This window comes from Macrosteles quadrilineatus, unplaced genomic scaffold (genome assembly GCF_028750875.1).
Source record: "Macrosteles quadrilineatus isolate MER2022 unplaced genomic scaffold, UCM_ALF_1.0 Scaffold_2__2_contigs__length_208266976, whole genome shotgun sequence".
Taxonomy (NCBI): Eukaryota; Metazoa; Arthropoda; class Insecta; order Hemiptera; family Cicadellidae; genus Macrosteles; species Macrosteles quadrilineatus.
Window position 1 is genome coordinate 122,843,020 of NW_026542595.1, and position 24,786 is coordinate 122,867,805.

At 34.4% G+C, this 24,786-nt stretch overlaps 1 protein-coding gene across 2 annotated transcripts in view; it reads right to left on the bottom strand.

Annotated features, from left to right (window-relative positions):
* LOC128986180 (nidogen) overlaps window positions 1–22,288 on the bottom strand; it is a 44,847-nt gene extending 22,559 nt beyond the window's left edge. The window contains exons 1-9 of one of the 2 annotated variants that reach the window (XM_054406374.1): window positions 22,001–22,288; window positions 5,535–5,655; window positions 4,329–4,489; window positions 3,862–4,070; window positions 3,433–3,530; window positions 2,938–3,078; window positions 1,856–2,089; window positions 1,218–1,418; window positions 157–375 (exon numbers count right to left, since the gene is read on the bottom strand). In XM_054406374.1, the coding sequence (XP_054262349.1) occupies window positions 157–375; window positions 1,218–1,418; window positions 1,856–2,089; window positions 2,938–3,078; window positions 3,433–3,530; window positions 3,862–4,070; window positions 4,329–4,489; window positions 5,535–5,655; window positions 22,001–22,183 (1,567 nt within the window). In that variant the 5' untranslated portion in view covers window positions 22,184–22,288. The remainder of the gene's footprint in view (window positions 1–156; window positions 376–1,217; window positions 1,419–1,855; window positions 2,090–2,937; window positions 3,079–3,432; window positions 3,531–3,861; window positions 4,071–4,328; window positions 4,490–5,534; window positions 5,656–22,000) is intronic. The other variant, XM_054406376.1, reaches the window with a different exon arrangement.
* Window positions 22,289–24,786: the final 2,498 nt, after the last annotated feature.

The following is a 24,786-nucleotide window of genomic DNA, read 5'->3' on the forward strand; positions in this document are numbered from 1 at the left end:
AGGGAATGCATCAGCGTGTTGGTACCAAACAGTCATGGAGACACCTCTGTTTAAGGTCAGTCAGGAGTTTGACTATTGGTTATGTGTTTAAGTAATAATATCTGTGACAATCGTTTGAAACAAATTTAAAAAAGGCTGCGATTTGTCAAAACTCACCAGACAGAGAGGATATTTTGTTGGTGGCGGCAAATCTGAGTATGTTCTCTGTTTCTTCGTAACTGATGAAGTTGCGGGCAGCCTTAAGTCTAAGTGAGCCTTCAGGATAAGCGGACGGACAATGTTCGTCAAAGCTTATAGTCTGTTCCACAGACACTGGGAACTGGTCCTGGGAGTTGTCTGCGTAGATGACATATGTTGACTGGGACGTAACCTTACCTGCAAACGAGACTGGTTAGAGAAGGGGAAAATAAACACAATAAACCCTACTAAAGTAACAAAATTAGCAGGAACATTTGAATAAAAAAATTTTACTAGTCAAATATTTAACAGAAACCTAGAAAATAACCTTTGCCGAAGTACAAAAATGTTATGTAGCTTATATCTTAATGATACACTGACAATTTCTATGAAAGTATCACTGTAAAAGCTACAAAAAACTACCTAAAAATACAAGGCTTCTATCTTCTCATAGTAGCAGTGCCACTCAGCCTGTAGAAAAGTATCACTGAGAACATTTGGTAAAACCTGACATTTACAAATCAATACTTCCTGGATAGGCTCGGGCTTCCCACAGTCACTTATTGAAGGAATTGTCGTGGTTCTGGTGACAACTGTGTCAATGATTTGATCAAGTCAAGTCACTCAATCTGTGAGGAAGTCAAGCCACCCTGAGGACGACACTACATTGAGCACGAAACATCAGTGAAGTGTTTAGTTCACTTTGACACAGTCATCAACGGAAGACCATGAATCTTTAATAAATTCCCTCTTGTTTGAGAAAAAGTCTACAATATCAAAAGTTGGCAAAAATATAGTGGATGATATTCAAAACCACAAATTATGCGACAGTTGATAATATACAGTACAATACTTAATAGTAAACATCAACTCAAGAAAAACAGGCCTATTTTGCGATTTGCTTATAAATAACTTAGCTATAATTATGTGCAAGTGTGTATGAAACACGACAATAGGATCAAAGTCTGACGCTAATGGATTCTATAAAAGATAGTTTTCTCTGGTATAAGTAACACCAACGAAAAATATTTTGCTCTTACCTGCAGAAACTTTCCGGAACTGTGTTTGGGAGTCCGGGAGAGACAGTTTGTAGCCATGAGGAACGGACGGAACTGTTCCGAAGATCTTTCCCTCCATTCTCAGTTGGTCAAACACGTCCAAACCGAGGAACCGTTGCTCTACAGTGGCTCTGTACTGGCCGTTAGCGAAGGTCAAGACTGCCGTGTGGTTGAAAATACCTCCTGTAACCAGCCGAGAATTGGAACCTGTCTCTTGACCCTTAGTATACTTGGGACTGACCATAGCCCTAAGCCATTGGCCAGTCCCCAGGTAGCTGAAGACTCAGGAGACAGGTTTCATCATACAGAATAAAGCAGCTCAGTTAAGATGGTAAGCATTGTGACTTCTAGACAGACAGTTTTCATTATAAATATCTAAAAATTGTGTTAAGCTTTAATATGGACAACTTTAACTACTGACTAAGATTAAGCTGGTTGTTTGTTACGTCAGGACTACTCATTAAAAGTCCAACCTTCAAGTCGAGCTAGGTCCAGTTTTGAGCCATCAAAATACTACGGATTTCTTCATGAACTGGCAACGTACTGATTGCTAGGTGATCACTGTATCCACTCAGTTCAACCCAATCGTGCATCCAGAACAACAACCACAAATCAGTTACCTGTCAGTTTGTATCCGTTGGGTGCATCATTGATGGACTTGGCGAACAGCCAGCCTATGACATCTGCTGTAGACGTGACTAGCTGTGCGTCGGTGCCAATGGCCGGAGGTACTCTACTGAGTGCAGTGTAGCATCTGCCGTCAGCTGTCACAACGTAGGCCTGCACGTCCACCTCCTGGCCGGCCGCGGAGTTGAGACTCAGCGTCATCTTGCCGTTCACTCGCAGAGGGATCTCTGAAATAACATTTGACCAACCATAGTGGTGAATTTGAGGTGATTTATTCTTTGAAATCCTATTTATTAGTTTTGTTTGTGATGTGACCACATTAGGTTTTCCAAATCAGATTAAAAATTTCCTCTCACATCTTCTTTCAGTTTCCAGACGCAAGCTAACAAGGTTTCCTTATATATTAGTTCATGTATCCTCTCCCAGCGCTGTATATTACCGATTTTGCATCTGTTCATCAAGACCGAGACAGAAGATTAAGCCATCACTGTACATTATAATAATTTTTATGGGTAGACTAAACCATACATCAGTCATCAAAACGGGGTATTATTATTGGTTAATGATATTGTTCAACAATAAAATTGTTTCTTAAATGTACTTTGGACGGAAATTAAAAGTCTACGGCTCTAACATAAACTGTGGTAGAGATTAATCAAAACAAAACCAAAACTGAATAGTTATTTTGTGAATGTAAATTGTAGCTCAAATAGGTAACAGTAATGTATCTTGCTTGACATTTATGAATAGGTTTTTTATTTACCGTACTTAGTTTATTTTTTTAACCCCATCGGCATATTTACAATTTTTGTAAGGTAACAGTTTAAACCTTAGTCTTGTTACTATCTAATGATTGATTTTTTTTAGATAGCCCTATGACAAATAAAAGGGTATCTGTTTGGGATAGAAAAAGCTAACTTTAGATTGAAGAGGTGTGTATCTGTATCAAGCTGTAGTTAATGATACACTTCTTGATCCTAACAGAATCATTGTCCTTTAATTTTAAATCCCATTTTTTACTCCTCAAAAAGTATATAATTCAATTCAAACGTAATGCAGTTATGTAGTCACTTACGATCCTGAAGACACGCGAGTCCGTTGCCGTAGTAACCAGATTGGCAGACACAGCAGAAGTTGTCGTTAGAGTCCACACAAGAGGCGCGGCTGTGACACATTGCTGCGGCCACCTGGCAGCTGGCTTCCTCCACTAGGTTGTCTGCAAACGGTGAAAAACATTGTCATCGAGAAAAAAATTTAAACCAACCTGTAAACTCTCCACTACCCCTAACATCTTAGTCTCAGTTACTCTTAGTTAAAGGAGAAGTATCACTCATTACCACTACTGATAGTACTAATGACATTAGAGGTGGTATCCAACATTAAGCCATAGTCTTGAAAATCAATGTGGTATTTGCCTAAACAATAAATCAACTATTTCTCATGATAGACAAAAGTAAGGTGTCACAATAAAACTGTACAGAACTAAATGAATTTCTACTAAAATAGTTTTTTGCATCTGTTTTTTTTTTATTTAAGCTTTTGAGTAAAATATATTGCCTAGCTCACTTACCATCTCCACCAAAAGACACCTGAGGTGGTTCTACATTCCCAGGTCCTGTGTCTCCGACCCGGAACAACCAAGACCCCGGTTCATCTGTGTTACTCCATCTGGAATGTTGCCAACGTTAGACACAATAATACGGAAAACTATTACCTTATGATTGGCATATCTAATCAAAATCTGTCATCAGTTAACATAGCATTGGGCACTTTATTTCCATCTATCATGTCGTATTTCATAGCCACCTGTCATAAGAATGAGACAACAGGTCTTCCGGAGCTTGCAGACAAACATCCCATGTCAGGATAAAAGGGGCACTTAGTAGCCCACCATCATTCATACAAAGGTATGCTATAGGCCTACTCACCAGCAAATGTTGTTCAGATAATTTATCAATTAACATTTTTTTCCTAAACTTCATTAAAATAATTGACTAACCTGTCTAGATTCTGGATCTGGTCTGTTCCACTGCCTCGTAGCGTATACAGTCGTCCATCCTCGGCCACAAAGCCAGCCTGTGCTCTAGCCTCAGGTAGTCTGGAGCTCTGGCCTTGCCCCTGGACCCACTGTATACCTCCTTGACGGTACAGTAACTCCACAAACGATTCGGTTCCATCACTGCCCACCACGGCTTGGAACGTGTTTACCTGGACACAGGGTTAAGTTGTTAAAAGTTACAAAACGGATTGAAATTGTGGTTAGGTTGCTGTTAATACAAGGTGCTTCTAAATAATGTTCTTGGAGATAGACCCAGTAGGCCTAGATCTTAGTCAGTAACAAAGATAGCATCTCTTCAAAAGTAGAATGATAAACATACAGTACCGGTAGCTTAGTAGGCTATAGCATTTTGTTGGTCCTTAAAATTAAAATTAATTTGATAAAATCTTAAACTTATCATATGGTACCTTGTCAACTCCCTGTGGATAGTACCCAACCTCAATCCATGAGGCAATGAAAACACTCCGTGCATGAAACGGAGCAGATAACCTGGGGTAGAAGCGGTTCACTCGCTCGTCAAACCTTTTTATCAACTCTGGATCTTGCGTCTCTCTGTAGTAGACGTTGCCTAGAATTCAAATGAATATTGTAAAATTAAATAGTAGGTATACCAAGTTGTGAAAAATATAATTTTATTTTATTAGACTTAAATAGTTGTTACTCATGGTTTGTTCGGATAAAATATCCCTTGAGTCCCAATCACAATGAGCTGATGAAATTATAATTTGATGTTCAGGGTTAGGGTTAGTATGTCTTACCTTAAAAACAACCACTAGCTACGTCCTAACTATTCTGTAAATGTATTTTGATTGATTATTGTACCCATGAATTTGTATAAAAGTACAGGATAACGAGTTGTTTAGTTTAGTTGTGCAGGTTAAGATTACCTGTCACTAGGCCATTACTTACTGTTTTATGACTTCGTTATGGAGTTCTTTATTTATAGTGACACTGACGGTAGATGTATCTGTTAGTTTATGATTATTATTTAGAGTTAATTGTTTCTCATCTTTCCGAAGTTGGGATATAATAGAACACAACTGAACTGGTACCTATCGTTGTTTGTTGTTTGTTCGTTAGTACATTTTGAAAAATTCTCCCTCCAGTCCTAGTCCAGTCTCCACTGTCTCCACTCTCCAGTCCAGCAGGGAGTAGACAATATAACTCAACAGCTGAGAATAGTGAGAATCCCAACTGACAGTTGTTGAGATGTCTAGTCTAAGATTCGGAATTGCCAACAAAGAAAACTGATTTATAATTCGATCTACTGGGGTGTATATTCAGAAAGCTGTAGGCTATAAGATATTAAAATCATATATTGAACCATGTTCATTAAATCTTCGAAACGGGTAGCTTGATTACTGTCATTGACTTTGAGTACCTAATGCAAGTTGACTTCTCTTTCTAAGCCTGTTTTCGTTTGAGTGAGTTGATGTCGATTAAATGGTAGTTATCTATTTTAGGGCACCTGTTCTATGGTTATATCATAGACTAACCAACTAAGGGAGTATGTTTTATGTATGGTTATATGTACCTGATACATGCTCTATATGTTTTAATGCAAATTGTGACAGTATTAGCTTTACAATCTTAATCCTTGTGTTAACACATACCTTTGCCACTCAAGTCCACATTGGCATACAAGGGTGCGATAACGGGGTAGTTAAGGGGAAACTGGATACTGAAGAACATCGGAATCTCCGTGAGAAATGAAAGCAGTCCATTGCTGTTTACCTGAAAAAAAAACACATCTTTATAGACATTTTTCAAACAATGCAAAATAGATGTTTGGCAAAAAATTACGATTCATTATTTGAACTTTTTTATAAAGTACCTAGTGATATAGATGTTTTAATAGTCTACGTACACTCTTTGACACATATCTGAAAAAAATATTATTCGAACTACAGTAGGCTGGTCTTTAGTATTTATTTTCTAATAATTGTTCTTATAAGTTGTCCCTCCCTATGTTCTATGCGCTTAGCATTGATGTGAGTTTTTACTATAGTATTAACATACATAAAACATATAAACCTCGTTTAACCTCGTGCCGGTGCTGAATAACTATTGTGTTCCATGATTTGATCGAAATTTCAAACATACACTCGACGCATAATTATATTATCGACGTCGACGTGTAATTATATTATAAATTATATGCCTGTAAATATTGTTAATTGTTTGCTAATTAAAAACGGTAAAATTAAATAAATTGCTGAACCAGGTTTATGGGAGCGACGAACCAATTATATTGCTCTAAAAGTAGTATTTAAAATTATATGTGAGAGGTAATTGTTATTTCAGTTTGAAAGTTAGTGAGGTTTGTTTTATACACACAGTACAAAAACGATTAACTATGTTAACGCTTATTTTTTATTCATTCTGTTAATGTCAAGTAAAGTAAAGCATGGGAGTAAAATATTAAATGTACGAACAATTAGACAAGTTGACACTTAGTGGGCATAGCGGGGTTTGTTTTATCAGCTTGGGCCGCCTCAGCCAAAAAGAGTTAAAAGGAGGGTCTGCGCCGTTATTTTCGAGACAAAAACATTTTCCTCGCTCTCCCCTGGGGCATCGCAAATCTTGTGGACATTTTCTTCTTTGTTTTGAGTCGAGTTAGAGGTTTATCTTGTAAAAAATGTTAATATTTTTACTTAACAAAAACAGCTTACAGCAATATAAAATACAAATTTAAAATGTTAGGATACTTAACCATTGTAATTTTGTTGAATTTAAAATAAGTGTTCCTCCGTGAAAGATATTTATTAATTTTAAAACTTTCGGTGAGAATATTCTGTACAAAATTACAAAAACACCCCTCGGAAATTAGGAGTAGGTCTATTATAAAAATAACACCATATCCCAGCAAACCTACTGACTAGAAGATTTCTAGTTGCTTTAACGAAGGCTAAAGTACTAAATGAAAGTTTGCATTTAAATCCACACTCAGTATCCCTTTCTCTAAAAAACTACATGTGTCTAAAAAGAGTTCAGAAAGAAGTTGTTAATTTAGTGTGACGAAAAGCATGATTTACGTTTCATTTCCAGTAGACAACTCCTTTTTCAAAGACCCTTCCTGCGTTACCGACCCATAATAAAACCTCCAACTTCCAACCGCGCATAACACTTATACTCCCCTCAACTGCCATCTTGATGATATACCTCACATAAAACTGCCTAGACCTTCATAACTACCTGGTCATAATTGTTTATTGCTGCAGTCTGAAATGTACTTAACGAACCTGTTGAGGTAGGGATAGTAATTTTACAAAAAAATCAGCTAAGCGGACTCAATAGCTGGATTTCGTAGAATTTATGTATCTTCCACCTTTATAAACATATTACAAATTAAAATCAATAACAACTTGCAATAAATTGTTAAATTTTTCATTTACTATCCTATACCCATATTGAAATTGGTTCGACTTTTTTACTCTATTGTATTGGTTTAAGTCTAAGGCAAAGAAATAAAGGACATGATTTACGCTAGAAACAAATGAATGTGTTTCTGTGGGCCTTAAAATGAGGGAAAAATGATATGCGTGAAATGTCACACTTATTTATGTCACAAAGGTAACTTTAAGAATTCATAGTTTTATGTTACTTGTTATATAGTACTAGATTTTACAGGTTGAAGTTACATGGTTAGTTATGTTACTAGGTTTATTACATCACTTTAGACAGTTAAAGTTATTATTTGAAGTGTCCTTATCCTTCGTGTATCATATTATTTTAGACAGTTGAATTTACTTGAATAGCCATTGTTATGTAGCATCAACGTAGACATTGAAGCTACTTGGTCTATTATGTTACTAGGTTTATTACATCAGTTTACTGTTGAAGTATTCTTGGTCAATCTATAGCATCTATCTGGGTTAAACTCCATTCAAGCCGAGATTGTTTACCAACTGTTTGTTTATTTACGTCTAAACACGTTGTTCTTGATCAGACTAAACAACGTTTATTATTCTCTTTGTGATAAAACATTGTATAATAGAAGAGTTGTAATTGTACAAATTTCAAATGCTTTTCCTAAGTAAAAAATGTGTATACTATACATTGCCGTAAAAATGTATACATTGTTTATCAGTACAGTACATATCCCTACAACCTCCTATTTTTTTATGTACTATTTTTAAAATCAATAATTTTATTGGATTAAGGGTCAGACCGAAAGCGACGACGAAAGTAACATTGATAACGTAAAATTTGCTTGAAAAATCACAGATATAGTAAGAATAGTCGCACACCAGCCATCACACTCGTCTTGGGTTACCTGGTAGCATTGATTATTGCACATTGACTATTGCACATTGACTATTGCACGTTGACTATTGCACATTGACTATTGGGCATTGACTATTGGACATTGACTATTGCACATTGACTATTGCACGTTGACTATTGCACATTGACTATTGGGCATTGACTATTGGACATTGACTATTGCACATTGACTATTGCACGTTGACTATTGCACATTGACTATTGGGCATTAACTATTGTATCAATAGTCAAAGCTGGTAGTAGGTAGTGTTAAATACCTATACTAGGCCTATATGCAGAAATAAACCTCAAAAAAGTTAAATTTCATTTTAAGATCGACATGGACGAGCTGTTCAACCATTACTTTCAATAAACAAACTTTTCATTTATTTACTTACATATGAATACACTAGTAAATAAAAAAAATAGTGGCCGAAGCCTGAATCATTTAGGCTGTCTCAGTTGATAATTTCTCAGGAACAAGACACCGAACGCGTTCTTTTACACCAGTTTAATGCTCCTAGAGTATTTTTACGTTCGAATGTTTATGCTCCCTCGCACCATCTCGGTTTCTAATGTGAGTTTATTTTTACCGGACATTGACATACTAGCGGTGTCGTGTACCTTCTGGATCACACAGTTTTAGTGGCTTTTGGGGCAAACGAACTTAGTTGTCTCTTATACTAGAAAAGGCATAACGCATTTGTTTAATCTTGAACAGCCTTGCTTCATTATTAAGAATATAATATAATAGGTTACGTACCTTGGTCCGTCTTCAGTCTTATTTTAGTCTATGGATGACTAGTTTCAAGTACAAAGACCCATGGTCAAATCCTTTTTAAAACATCGTGTAGAAGCTGGTCAAAAATCCGACGGAAGTCTTCATCATTATATAAATACAGTCATCCATAGACTAAAATAAGACTGAAGACGGACCAAGGTAGGTACGTAACCTATTATATATTCGAATATCAGTCTTGGTGGCAATGCTGTTTTCATTATTAAAGTTAATTAGTCGGTATTATTTACCTGAAGTATGTTAGAAATCTGTAAAACATGCCTAATTAACTTCGCCCTAAATTTTTTTTTTTAATTTTTCTACCTTTGTTCTGAGTGAGTTACACAACTATTGGAGGTGTGGCTTGATGCACGATAGCCATCCTTTATCAGGATTAAATTCAAGGCGTAACTGTACCTCTGTACCATGTTTTATTGCAAAAACAAAATTACACTTATAAAATATGTGAAACTTCTGAATGATCGTCATTCAGGGTCTCAATCTTCTTCATAAACTATACATTTTTAAACGTTTTAAACAGCAAAAGCAAATCCTCAAGCAATCAGATCAACTCAAAAATTTGAGGAGTGCCTGTTAAGTAAATCGTGAAAAACTCTAAAAATAAGTAAATTTTAATACAGTAACTAAAGTTTTTAATATTTTAGTTTTCTGTATGTATCTAATAATAGGTATTATTTAGAGACCAGATAAAAAACAGTTAGCTGTCCACCTTGTGCACTATGAACATATGTAAAACATGCTGTATCGTAATTTTAAAAACTTAAAACTATCTAACCTAAACCAAAATGAACGCAATTTCCACATCACAAGAAATGTATTAAAAGCGTCAATGCACTGTCACACTAAGTTTTATTTTTTGAAAACTGGCAAGGAGGAACATCTAATCAAAACAAGCTTTCAAAAACAGTAGATGTAAGGGACTATATTTTCATCAAAATTAAAGAGTAGCACAAATTTTAATTTCTAACTAAATTTATGCGATCGTTGCTAAATTCATACCATTAAAATTAGACCAATATAAGCATCTGGTATACAGCATTGATACAGCATTGCCTGTGGATACCCAAATGCAGTCAAAATACTACTACACTATCATAATATTAGCATAATAAAACATAACAACTTAATTGACACATTTATAAAATCATCAATCCACCTGAACTAATTCATTGCAGATTTGAAAGGTTGTGTTCAGTCTAGCCTTTATAATGGAGTAAGTGACGGCCTTTATCGTGCAATTGACCTTAAACTTGCTCTAGACATTAGACAATCTGTGCTGTGTTGTCTGTAGGTCGAGCGGTAAAGGCCATCTCTCGATAGACACATGTGCCGGGTAATCAGCTGATAGTCATATGGAAGAGGTAACATTTGTTTAATAAGACTCTGGAATTTCTAGGGTGGTTCGTCATGGTCTTGTTTGGAGTGGGATGATATTCTCTATTATTAGAGTTTAATCTATTTCACATTACAAAAATCTCTAGCGCAGAAATAAACGTTCATGTTGTTATTTTTCTAGGTTACTTTATGCAAATGAAAATAAAAATGAATTAATACCTGCAGATTGCCTACAGTGGTCCTCGATCATCCAATAGGATTACGTATTTCGGTATTATTGTACCATCTTCATATCCTATTTTACAAAACTTGAATTTTTCGACAAATGTAGTGTAACGTCACGGTTTTTAAAACACAGAAACATAAATTAAATCACAAATAAACTATTTAACATCTATAGGCTATAGTTTTAACAACTGTGTTATCTACGAGGGAAGGTATGATTCTTGACTTATTTTCTAGTATTTTTAACAATCCCAAGTATATTTTTCACTCATTTTAAATTCACCCATCTAGGTCTCATCGAGAGATAAGATGCATGAATGGAAGAATGATTATTGCCATTATGTAGAAGTATCTCGCATTAAATTGAAGTATTTCAAACGTTTTGTTACTTTTCAAATTACTTCTTGCATTACCATTTTTACCGGTGATAAGCTTATTGTACCCAAAGACAGCTAGTTAAAAGGTAATCATTTCTAGCTTTTATGACCACAAATTATTTCTGAAATAAAATCACAGTTACTAAATGGATACGAGAGAGTAATTTGAGAACGAGTAATTACTAATTTGTAATATAATTTATGTGTGTCGGACTAAAAATGCTTTACTTAAACTGGTCTAAATTAAGTGTATCATAATATTAATTTAGGATTAGTAGCCTACTCTGTCCTTATATTGATAGTAAGAGTTATATAGGTTTAAACTTAAAACACATTTTATTTACATTTACAAGCGGTTTACATTTTTAGAAGACTAAAGGTAGATTCCTAAACACATTTCCATTTTTAGACAGTCTAGTTTGTTCTAAACGATCCATTTTCACCAGGCCAGCGCTGGAATGTTTATAAACACATTAAGGGTGAATGTAAACTCTAGGAGGCGTTGGTACACAATAAGCTTCAAGAGTGCTTTTGACGACAACCGAGTCTTCAATCTGACGGTGGGCTTAGTTTATAAATATATAAATACTAATAGAGCAAGTTATTTTTTAGAAGCAATTCTGCTTTTTAAAAATAAGTCCTGAATGGATATAAGAATCAAAGAATTTGTAAAAAAAATCATTATGCGTGACATTTGAACATATTCTTCCCCAAAAACAACAAGGAAAGATTTAATTAACAATTTAACATTGTTTACAATTAAATTACAACCAACAAGTTAGTTTAACATGGAAAAATTTAATTTATACTCATTTTGTTTTTCCTACAAAATTCCTTTAGGCTATTGATAATAAGGAAAATAATTTTTTATCGTAAAATATTTTGAAGAGTACCCTAAATTAGATTTTTTACCATAACTAAAAAAACGCATTTTTTAGCATGTGGTCTGAACAATATAATTTAAATACAAGCACAGTCCTAACTAACTATAATTGTTGAGATATATCTTGTACAAGGACTCAGTTAAACACGTAAGGAAAATATTTAAACATAAATAAGCCAAAAAATGTGTTTATAAGTCTACTATAGAAATTAAAACATTTCCTATACTATTGAGTGTTAAAAGGTACGTTTTGCCTGAAGCGACAGGTGCGACGGTCGCTAAGCGACTGTCGCCGAGCGGCAGTCGCGGGGTGGTAGACTGTTTTGCTTGGAGCGACAACTTGTTTGGCGTCACGAGACGTGGTACCGTCAGTGCACCTAACCTCAAAAGTGCGCACTAAGTATAAAGTCACTAAATAAAATCGATAAATTCACTTAGTAAAACAGGTAAAACTTAACAAATGAATTAAGTATTCCTTGTAGGCCTAGTTATTTGTTATAAGAAACATTCCAAAACTGCCATGTCACAAGCCAAAATGTAATAAAATTACTCAATTTCTCCGTAAATTGCAGTACACAAGCATAACTTGAATTGGAAATCAGTGTTATAAACAACCTCCTCACAGAGTGAAAATTATATTTTATTGATTGTATTGTAAATGAATAAAATACCAATTACATGATATACTCCATTAATATTTGAATAACCACATCACTTTAATAATTGGCATTCTATATATTTAAATATGACACGCCTGACTTTTAAACCAATTTGATCAATAACCATTTATACAGAGCAATATTTATTTGAATCACCTAAACGGAAATTTAATTAGAGTCTATAAGGCGACAATCTAAATAATCTACTAAAAATTTAACTTAATCACAGCCGTTGGCCGACGCCATATAGCGAAAATAAAAGGTTCCCGAACTTGCCATAATGGTGTAGACTATAAAAACAATCAGAAATGTAACTGTCGCTAAGCGACTGTCGCTCCTGACTGGTCTTGGAGCAGTACCCAGCGACTGCAGCTCGCGGCTCTAGCGACAGTAGCTCCAAGCAAAACAGGACTATGCAAAACCCCTTTGATCAGTGTCCCGCGACTGCCGCTCAGCGACGGTCGCTGCGCGACCGTCGCACCTGTCGCTTCAGGCAAAACGTACCTTAAAGCGTAAATCGATAAATTATTGGGTCTGTATAGTCAATGGATGTTTCTAGCTACAACATCTACTGTATCTATCATATAACTTTTAACACCAACGCCATTTAGATAAGTTCTTTTCAATTGGCTATTGTTATCAATGACAATAACATAAACTTGCCGCACATGGAAAATATTAGTTACTTGACATCATCAGGCTAATTTTATACTTATTGACCCTTGATAAAACGACGACCTTTGATACCGTTTGTTGATGAATCGAGCGGATTGAAATAGTGATTGTCACACGCATTGATTATAACAGTAAATATATCGGGTCAATTGGTAGTAGACTATTTTGTACTATCTCAAAAATGTGTACGCTATTCACATAAAAACCAAAACTTGTATTATAAATAATAAATATTTGTTGTTAGGTGAATTACCAAAGGCCAGGGACCAAATATTCCGTGGAAAAATCTTTCAATAGAAACAAATATGAGAATAAAACTAATTTGGATTTTTACTGGTGATGTTCCATAAAAACTCTCAAATAACAGAAGTATCAGATTTTCCCAAAAATGACTCTGATTAGATCCGTTTGTCCGATTGGATCCGAAACGATTTTGATTAGAATTTAGTACGTTGTGGTCTTTTTAACTCTAAGAATACCTGTACAATCCCCGATGCTTTAAATTAAGGTTCAGCAGTCAGTGCAATTATTGCTAATTTTAACCATAAAATATCATCGTTAGGATCCTGGATGATTAAAGGATGTCTGTAGTTACTCCCACCGCTCACCCATTAAAAGGGTTGTTGACAAGCCAATGGGAGAAAGTATGTGCCAGTTTTGTTGATACAGTTTATTTTTGTTAGCATGGAGATCAAATCAACATTTACCAAAAGCCTTGCCTAAAACTCAAGACATACATCGGACCAATCGGACGCTCATCTCAGGGGTATTTAAGGCCATTAATACACATTGAATTGGACAGATTCTAGATCTATCTTTGAGTAAAATTCCAACAAATTCTGTACAGCACCTTCTAGGTTCACCGCAACAATGTTATAAGCAAAAAGAAAGGAACCAAACTTTTAAAGACTGTAGATAACCCCAAATCGTTAAGAAGAAACAAACTGCAAACATAGATATTATCAATTAATTATTTAAGATGGAGTAGATAAAAGGAGTGTCTACTCCTTTTATCTATGCTGCAACTAAATAAGAGAAATAAAAATACAAAGGTGTAGTAAGTAATTGTTTCAACAAGTGTTTCAAGTTCCACCATTTCCATTGACAGAACAACAGACAAAGAGGGGACGTAGCGACGACGCTAGCTTACTGGTTAATTAACTTTGTTAACTATCTTGTTTATCTGGCGCCTTCCACAATTAGTTTCTATAGCGATTCTTCATAAAAACCGACACGAATGAGTAAACTCACCGAAATTGATCGATTACCTTTTCTAAAACAACAATGTCATAATTGTGATGCTGCAATTTAAAGTGTTTACCTACGACCGTTTTTTAAAGTAGCCGTTTCAGTACAGTTCTTAGAATTGAAAAGTATCTCATAACAGCATTGTTTACTTTCATAACAGCATAGTTTTAATCATAACAACACGGGTAACGGACCAATGAGGTTCAAGGATTGAGAAAGGAGAAGCAAAATTGTAATGATTCGAAATTCAACTAATCAGCTGTTCAGGCCAATTTAATTGTTGATTGGTGCAATTAGTATTTGATACACTGTTTCGTTGCATCACTGTCAGTGGCAATTAGAGGTTATAAACAAAAACATAACCTCTCTTAGAAGTTATGAGTAGTGATATTTAGTAATTAAAACACCGTCGTAGGTAAAGTAGTGTACGCAACTCGCGTAAATAGTGTTAACGACACTCGTAGAAGTTTTTAAGGCACTCGCCAAGGCTCGTACCTTTAATTTTATACTCGTGTTGTTAACACTATCTTTACGCAATCGTTGCGTAAACTACTATTATTATATTATGTGTATTTATTGGCCCTTATGATTCGTGACTGCATCGATTGGTTGATAAAACTTTGCAACTATGAATTGATATTTAATTATACTTAGGTATCCCCACCACTATAAAATCATCCCTTTCTCACCATTGTAATTTAGAGTACACAATAACATAGACCTACTAATTAATTTGGCTGTAAAAAATTTAAGAAGAACGCAAACCTCTTTAAAAATATGTAAACCCAGTGATTTTAGTGAACATATTACTGTACTTATTAAACGTTTTAGTTGAGTTGTTTTTAAAAGGATTATAGAGCAAGTTTAAAACTAGTCATACGTTTTTCGCCTATGATACCTAGGGTTTTTATGCCAGTGAACCTCTCATATCATACTTAGTTATGACGGTCTAAGGAGGAAACCTACTAGAGATTTTAAATTGAGAGAAAAGTATGAATCTTCAATACTTTTCTGACTACAGTGATTACAGTTTGTGTTTACAGTGACTAAACAAATATTTCCAAGTACTGTATTGTTGTAACCCTAAAATTCAAAAGTCGTTGGATATGGTTGAAAATTGATTTGATAAAATTAGACACAGAAAGAAATTTACTTGGCACTTTACTACACCTGGACGTCTGGTAATATCTGAGATCATTCCTCATGCAAAACCTGTCAAAGGGTGGAATCTTCCCTTACAGCTCATACATATTTGGACAATACTGAATATCGTTAATGTATAAGCTATTTACTATGTTATAATAACAAATATTATTATATACTACAGTTATTATATACCTGTTTGTCAAAATGTTCCCAAACAATTTTACCATCCAAGTATGCGAGATCTGTCAGGAAATTATTATCTATAGGGTAAAAAAAATACACTTCTGTATTACTGAACGTAAGATTTTATCCATTTACCATTTAGGTTTTGGCTTTTTGAACTAAATAATACTTTAAAAACATACAAGTTCTACAGAGCATGAAATACCTTTTTTCAAAACCTAATACTATTTTCTATACAGTATTCACGGGTTTGGTTCGTCGTTTTCCAAATACGTAATCGATTTAAAAGTGTTTTTGGTTCGTATACGTTTTTGACGAATTGAAATCGAATACACAACCGAAAAACTGCATATTTTCCGTAATACTTTAATACTTTTTAATGAAATGCGCGACCATACAAAGTAGGTATTTTAAGCCAAGTATGAATGGAGATCGGCGTAGGATGAGTGACGCGATCTTGTAGTCTTGTTAGTGACTAAGGCCGACATATTCCTTAGACACAGCTGTTAATTAATAGCCCAACAGCTAATGGCAACTAAGGGACCTACAGTTTATAGTGGAATCCGAACCACATTTTTGCCTTGGTGTATACGAATTGGTTTAATTTTCAGGATAGTACAGGATAATACAATTCTAAATAACGATTACAATATAAATTTTCTATTTTCATTATTAAAAACACACTCACTCAAAAGTTTTCTGTGGAGAAACTTAACAAGTTATAAAACAGTGTTTTTTTATTTAGTAGAAATAACAGAAATATGAGTTTCTAAACAACCAGACGTGAAACCTGTTACGGAACCTTTATAATATTAATTCCCAATATTTTTCAACAGATCACGGAGGAGCTGTTACACTCCCATCGGTCTCCTATGTTTAGAAGACGTTAAACAATCCAAGGTACTTCTAGGTGCAACAACGCATTATGGAGTAAAATGTAACAATCTTACAAGATACCTCGAGGCGTTACACATTGTCCTGTTTGTAAACACTTGACTGTTTAAAGTGTAAACATTTGTCTGTATCGAGTAATTTAAACACCCTACAGCTAGTGTAATAGCTTAGCTGTCAACCAGTAAAGTACTGTTGCTGCTTCGGTATACAAACACTGAGAACGGAATAGATTTAATTTGACTATTCATCTTCCCTGGTGACTAACATTGACTATAGAAACACAGCTAGCATTGTTGTATCTAAAAAACTACTGTTCGTTGACCTTCCTATGGTTATGTGTTAAAGTGTGAAGTGAGGTTGAATATATGAAATATTTGATTAAAATAGAGGGAAGAAACCGGAGTTTTCGTAATGTGTAGGGTTCGGTTATTGTGGTATTTTCAACACAAATTTCTACTTTACTTTCGAAAATTTCATTAACAATTTGTATAGTCTATTCAATGGTTTTATTTTCAAACTATAATCGAAGTATTTGTTTATAATAGGATAACAATGTTATTGATTCGTTTGATAAAACAATAGTTTAAATCGTTGTATACATGAGTTGAGTTAGAATGACTAGAAATTAATTTTATTTATAACATTGCAAAGAAATATATATTGAAAGACCGAGCTTATATTACGTATTTTATCTGGATTTTTGTGAAGAATGGGTGAAGAATGAAGTGATAAATCTTGTGTAGCTTTGTTATTATGACGAGCTGGTTCATTTAGAAGGACCATTTATTAAAAGCCAAATGATCAGAGACTTCAATTGTACCGGTACAGCATTTTCTCTGTATTTATATCGAAAAATTACTAACTTTTTGTAGAAAACTAAATTGAACTTTCATACTCTTTAATAACAATACTATGTATACAAACATTTTTTTTTAATCGTAATTTTTATTTAACAATACCCAATTGTTTTATTTTATGTCTCGGTCCTAACATAACCTAACCTAACCTAGCCCTAAGCAGAAATGATTGAAGATGAAGATTATAACATTTTACCCCGATAATCATGTGGAAGTGAATTAACGGGAAATGCCCAATATTTCTCCATTGACAACACTCTACAAGGCATGACACATTCCTAATTTTATTTACAATAAATACAGGATTACGACCATAGAGACGATGTATATTTTGTTAAAGTATTTTAAATTATTTTGTTAAAGTATATAAAGTATTTTAAATTATTTTGTTAAAGTATATAAGTGGAAATATTTTAATACTTCATGATGCATTCTATAAACATAAAAATTATGCTTCCGTCCATATTTTTTATCTTATACAATAACCCAAATTTGCTTGTACAAAAGGTTTTACAAAATCTAGTTCAGTTTTATCCAGCGTTAATTAATAATAAAGTAAGAAAAAAAATAAAACACGGGTTAACGTAAGGGAAACGTTCGACCACATTGGATACAACGTAATAAATCTGTAGAACGTGCGGAGTGACATCCGGGGCATAAACCGGACTTTAACACTCCTGAGTTATCCTCAAGGATTCAACACATCCTGCGAATCCCCAGGATACGTGAGGATATCTCCCTCAGGATTTCTTTATATCCGAGCCATAACATTTTAAAGTATAATTTTCATAGCTTCTTTTGTCAATATGTTTTTCTATTTACTCAATGTTCTTAGGATGTTTTGGGTGTTTAGGTTTATTGATTTATTTAACTATCTTTAATACTTTGAAGTAGAGGTTATTTTTAAGTTTCAATGAATGTAATTGTTCAAGGATAGTTTTAAAACTAAGGTTGGGCTGAGGTTTTTTTTTACGAAGGTAAATCTCGAATTCGACCAATACATAGATTTATCGATGTTTATACAATTCTGCCGGACTCTGCCCTTACGACACGTCCAACATTTCAAGATGAAGGCTTTGGAAATAAATATTGATTGGTTTCAATGGCAACAAAAACCCGTAGTTTTGGCATTACATAACTCTTTATTTACACTTGTCTTACCATTTCAATACAGCTTTTAAATATTATGGTTGCCACACAGCTTATCAAATTCAATCAAAGACATTTTAATAAAACTAAGTCGCACATTGGGTTTTGTTTACATAATTGATGTTGGATGTGTAACTGTTTCTACAGAACTTAAGGGCCACATTAATCTCGTCTGCGTCCTCATTCCGTTGCAAAGCTGGGAGGAATTAGTACAATAAATACTTAGTACCAAAAATATTATATATTTAGATTTTTATTTTAAAATTCATCGTAACGTAAGCCCATGGATTGAAATTATTGCAATACATATCAAATGCCGTATTTAGGAATCGAAATATATTACGAATTAAATTTGTATTTATAATATTTATTTTAAATCACAAAAATTTCAAATATTTGTGAGGTAAAATAAATTGTATAAATATGTAATGTATGTAAATCTAAGCAGTGACCTATTCGTGATTGTTTCACATTTTTAACTATTATTTTTTTGCTCAATTTTCACAACGTTTGTACATAGACGAAACAAAATGCAATTGTTTATACAGCTTCAATGCACATTCAGAATAGGCCTAGATATAAAATATGAAATATACGTTTGGCCACAAAATAGTGTAGCATAACTATACCTCCCTTACTTTGGGTGCGTTCACAATGGATGTATGCCACTAATCAATTTTGATTTCTGACTTCTATTTCGTCATAAAGTCGCCTATGATAATTAAAACATGGGTTAAAACCCTCACACCACAATATTATATGTCCAAGTATTTACTTTTACTTAATTCTCCTATACATAATATATGGAAAAAAGTATTGTTTTCGTCAAAATTTTGGATGAAATGTGGCATATGGGTACCAATATCCAAAAGTTCTCTTTAATATTTTTCAAATTTTGGTCTCTAATGACGATTTCCCCATAAAAACCCATTACATAACGAAAAAAATTGATTATTACAAAAAAACGAGTAAAGCTATTTATAAAAGTTTATTATTTTGTAGTCCGTTTAACTCCATTGAAATAAAATGGTACAATACCAATTGCTGTAAAAACTATAGTTCAGAAGTTATTGTACATTTCGCGATTTCACCGATGAAATATCATTGTTACTTTCACCGCTTACCAATTTTAAGGATGGTTGACAAGCTAATGGGAAAAGGCATGTGTCGGATTGGGCCTTACACCAACATTTTACCTGAAATATAATTTCTGAAATAAAACCAAGACAACAAAATATACTCGAGGCAAACAAAACGCTGCAGATTTTACGAGAGAAGTTATTTTGTACACACATTGTGCCTGTATGAATAGAACAGGTCGTAAGATGAGTTAGAGGCTTTACACCTGCCATCGAGCTATAAAGCCAACTAGTTCAGTGCCGGGCAATAAACATTGAGTTTTACACAATGTTGCAGTTTATGGTGATCATGCATTGAATATACTGAGTTTATTATTAGCTAGGGGCGCAACTGGTGTTGTGAGAGAGTGGGACTTCTGGCTTAACGATTACGAGTTCAAATCCCGCCAATGACCGATGGATAATGGATGTGCGATAATATCTAGTGTTTAGTGGTTTGAAGCTTAACTTAAAATTCATCTCCAGTGTAGGAAACAAAATATAATAGAAGCTTATGTGATCAACAAATACTCTGTTGATCCTAATTTTCATTTTACAGCACAGAAGTTACCATAGTCTTCAATTTTGTACAGCATTTAAAGTGTGACAAAATCGCACCTATTAAATGTTTTCCTAGAGTACCCACCTTTATGACTTTATCTCAATTTTATCTCCGAATATGATCAGCTGTTTAGCAATGTATAAATAGTTTAACAAAGCAAAACCAAGGGAGTGCATCATGGTCAACGGATTTGAGGGGTTTCTGAGGGGTTTTTGTTTCTTTGTGGATTCCAGGAGGGCAGTCATTAACTGAAACCGCCGAGCACCTGCCCAGGATGGCACCTGTAGGTGCGAGAGAGAAGAGCCTGCCCCAGGATGGCACCTGTAGGTGCGAGAGAGCGAAGAGAACGAGAGAACTGTCGAGGGGGGTTGAGGGGGAACGAAAGAGAAGTGCATCAAAGAAGCTACCAACAATGGGATTCCTTCTAAAGGTCAGTTTCCCGTGAAAGAGCCTCAGACTTTTTATTGCTGTGGAGAATCCACTAGACCAGTTTTTTTTAGTATTGTTAACTTATCACATTAAACACCCTTAATTTGGACACATGGGTTGAATGAAATACACTCCATTGTAATTATAAGCGTTCCAAATTATCAAACTATTACAAATGAATAAGGTAATAATGAACAATTTTACAATCTGTGATAAATATGATGAAAATTAGGTTTGTCAGGTAAATTTTACATTTGTGATGAAATGTATGCTTATTTTCTTTATTTTACTTACAGCATGTGTATAGTGGTTTAAAGATGTGTGTCACCATTCAAATAGGTACTGAACTAGGTACAGTGATTTGTTTATATATGTTTTTATCTACAGATAAAACAAAATCTTATTATTTTTTTAACTTATTACACCAAAATTCATGAAGTTTTTTTCTGTCAGCGTATACAAATCAAATAAAATGGCCCTAAGAACTATAGTTAAATTAGTGCTAAGGTTTTAAACCTTCAGTTAAAGTATGCCTGCCCCTCTATGATTATTACGTTGGATCTTTAAGTTTTTTATTGATTAAATCATTAGAAGCATAAATATGAATAATTTCGAAGGAAAACAAACAACTACATGTATTGCTATTTGTTCCTAATGTTTCATAAATATATTCTACGTTTTATTTACTGGATTTATGTGGAAACCTAACCTACTTATATCTTAAAATGAATTCCTGTACATAGTAGGCCTACCAGCTTTTGAAAACAATTGAGTAATTAGCTTTCGTTTTATAAGTATACATTTTAAGATTTTATATCAACAAACCTACATTAGAGACTCAATTTGAACGGAAGAACCCAAGGATCGTATTGAAGCACAACAACAAACACGTCTGAAATATTTTATTTGATTGAAAAATTAAAATAAATAACGTACTTATTAGATAATATGGGAATAAAAACTCCCTACTATACTGGTATTAAAAAAAAATAAAACTTATTACATTACATCACTGGTTTCAGTTCTGAAACCCTCATATACGGTCGTATATCAACGGGTATACACATTTGTCTACATTATTATAAACTCTTTGTAAATTATAAATCCAAAGTACTGTTGCTGGACTTAAACAACTGTTGATATAGCGTTATATACACATGCCACAGGCTACCCACAAAACAATCAAATTGCTTTTGGAAACTAACTGCGGATGACACAAAATAATTGCAACCAACACATTCATATCCTGATAAACCTTATAAAATCGTACTTACAAAAATCGAGTTGTACGTCTCCCCAAAAAACCTGATCGGAACATTCAGCGATATCTCGTAGCTGGACACGTCGTTTTGTCGTGTGAGTTGCGAATCGTAAGCGGGTCCGTACGAATAAAATTCGAGAGCGGCAGCGCGAGCACACAACACTAGAAAGCACCACACGGCCGCCGCACGACCCATCGTACCGCCTGACTAGTGAGTGACTACTGACTAGTGTGGTAGCCGCCCGGCGTTGCCACTTCTCGCACGTATTTTGGGGCGCGTACGGACTGGGGATTAATAATAGTACGGTCCCCGCCGTCGCCTGTCTGTGATTTGTCTGGCGTGAGATTTGTGATGTTTGTCTGGTGATATGTGACGGGTCACGTTTCGCGGAACTTGACCCCGCTAAGTGATAACGACTTGGTTAAGTGAGGTCAGAGAAATGTGCTGCAATGGTGGTGCGGTGTTTGGTGGTTGAATGTGGGTTGGTTAGTAACAGTTGATTCATATTTTTTATGCTGTTATTTTTTATTTACTATTTTTCACAATTTTCAAAGACTTGTTGCTTAACGTCAACATTTTGGATGGATATTAGAACAGAAACATTTTATGTATCGTAAACATAAACAAATGACGTCACTAATAACCGTAACAGCTGTTTTTCCAGTTCAAAAATAATAGTGCTATACTTCGTTCCCAATATTTAGGTGGTTTTAGGGGAAGAAATTTATCCCCTCCACTTGACCAAGGCAACAACAGTTACTTTTGCCTTGACTTGACCCATACCTTTAAAATAATAGCTCAACAGATGATAAGGCAACATACATCAAATACAAAAACGCGGTGGGGATCTTCCCTTCAAACCACCTAAATATTGTGAACGAAGTATTATTTGAGAAACGAAGTTGAAGTACTCATACTCAGGTTAAACAATTTCAATGGAAGTAAACAAATCGGGATGTAAGTGTGAAAAGAAGATTTGAAAAGTGTTGAAGAAGGATAAAAAAGAGTGGTTGGTCATCTGAAGTTGTATAACAACTAAAAACAAATTGTTTAGTAATCAGATGATCTTGGAGAAGGACTAATCTAAAAGAAGAAACTTATAGACGAGATGATTCTGCAAGATCCAATAGTGAGTGATGAAACTAAAATTTGCATAAATAACACTATCAGCAAACTGGAGCATTCTTTATTTCTACTGTAGAAAGAAATTACAATAGCTTTTTTAACCGCCATTTCTATAGCATTGGGGGCTGTACCATTTATTAGAGTTGGACCATAGCATACTAAATTTTAATCAAAATAGTTCGAACCGTTATGTGAAAATCTGATTTTCCCGTCATCCTTTGTGTTTTATGGGGAATCCCCATCAAAAATAAAACTATAATAACACCCAGATATTAAACACTTATGATAAAGAATCGGTCATCAAACACCTTTATTGTAAAACAAAACAAAAACAGCAAACCCATCCTAAAATCTGCATACCTAGCTGTTTTAAATAAGTTGCATTAACTACAACTGAAACTTTACTATTCCATCGTATAACATATTTGATTTAAGTTAAATTAATTCATCTTTGGGTATGAATTGATATTAGTGAACTAGATTGTACAAAGTTACTTAGGCTTAGGTAACAAATTGACTCATTATCATTTCCCCAGTAAAGTTAGTAAACAAAGGACTTCTTATTACAGTTGCCGATATTCTGGCCCAACTTCCCAAGCAGAAATGGCCCAAGTAGAGTCATATTTTTCAAAGTTTTCTTCCTTCGTAAACAGATTTCCATAAGCACGTTGCAAAACATTAGGTTCTATCACCCACAAATATGCGATTTCTAGGCATTCTCCACGGTTTGTTTTCTTATTTTCAATTGGGTTTTCTCCGTTTCTTTACAATTTTGTTTCATTTCGGTCGGTTGTTATAATACCGTTGATATTCACGTGAAAAACTAAGTATTTTGAACATAAAAATAAACAATTATGCAAATACTAGGTGTCTAAAATTAAATTGTGTTTTGAAGGTAATAAGGATCATCGATTTAAATTGTTAGTAGCTAAAGAAAATCTTTTTTTTATAGTTTAACAATAAACCTTTCAGGTGAAAGCCAATGACCTTAATATTATCCTGACAAGGCTTAACTTCACAGCCTCACTGACAGGTTAATAAACCGGAGGATACATATTTACCTTATCTGATATTTATCAGTATATTGTATTTTGTACTAGCTGGTCCGACATACGTCGTCCTGTCCTAATGTGGTTTTATGTCAAATGCTCGTTCATTTTCAAGATGAGCACGTTCGCTTGGCTACATCACGTCTTGGTTGAAGTTCGTTCGCTACGCTCACTCACCTTTTGGTTGCAAATTAGCTGTTGTCATAAATTGAAAAAAATAATAGTGCTGTATCCTGTTGGTAAACCTACTAACTTTTTAATGCTATTGAACATCACAGAATTAAACTCTTTAGTTGAACCAGCTGTTAAGAATCTTTAATTCCATTTAAATATGAGTACTCATTAGGTTAACATGGGAAACTCCAGAGCCACTGGGGTGGAGCCCCTTTGGTGGATCTGCACCAAACTTCACACAAACCATCCTTGAATCATTCTTAATAATACCTGAAAGTTTCATTACAATCTGTCAAGCGGTTTCGGAGTCCATAAAGGACAAACAAACAAACAAACATACATACAAACAAACATACATTGGATTTTATGGTGTCCCACGAAGGGGTTTAAACGTTTGATTTTATATTACGCACCCATTCATGCATCGAACTTTTTGAAACTTTACACAGT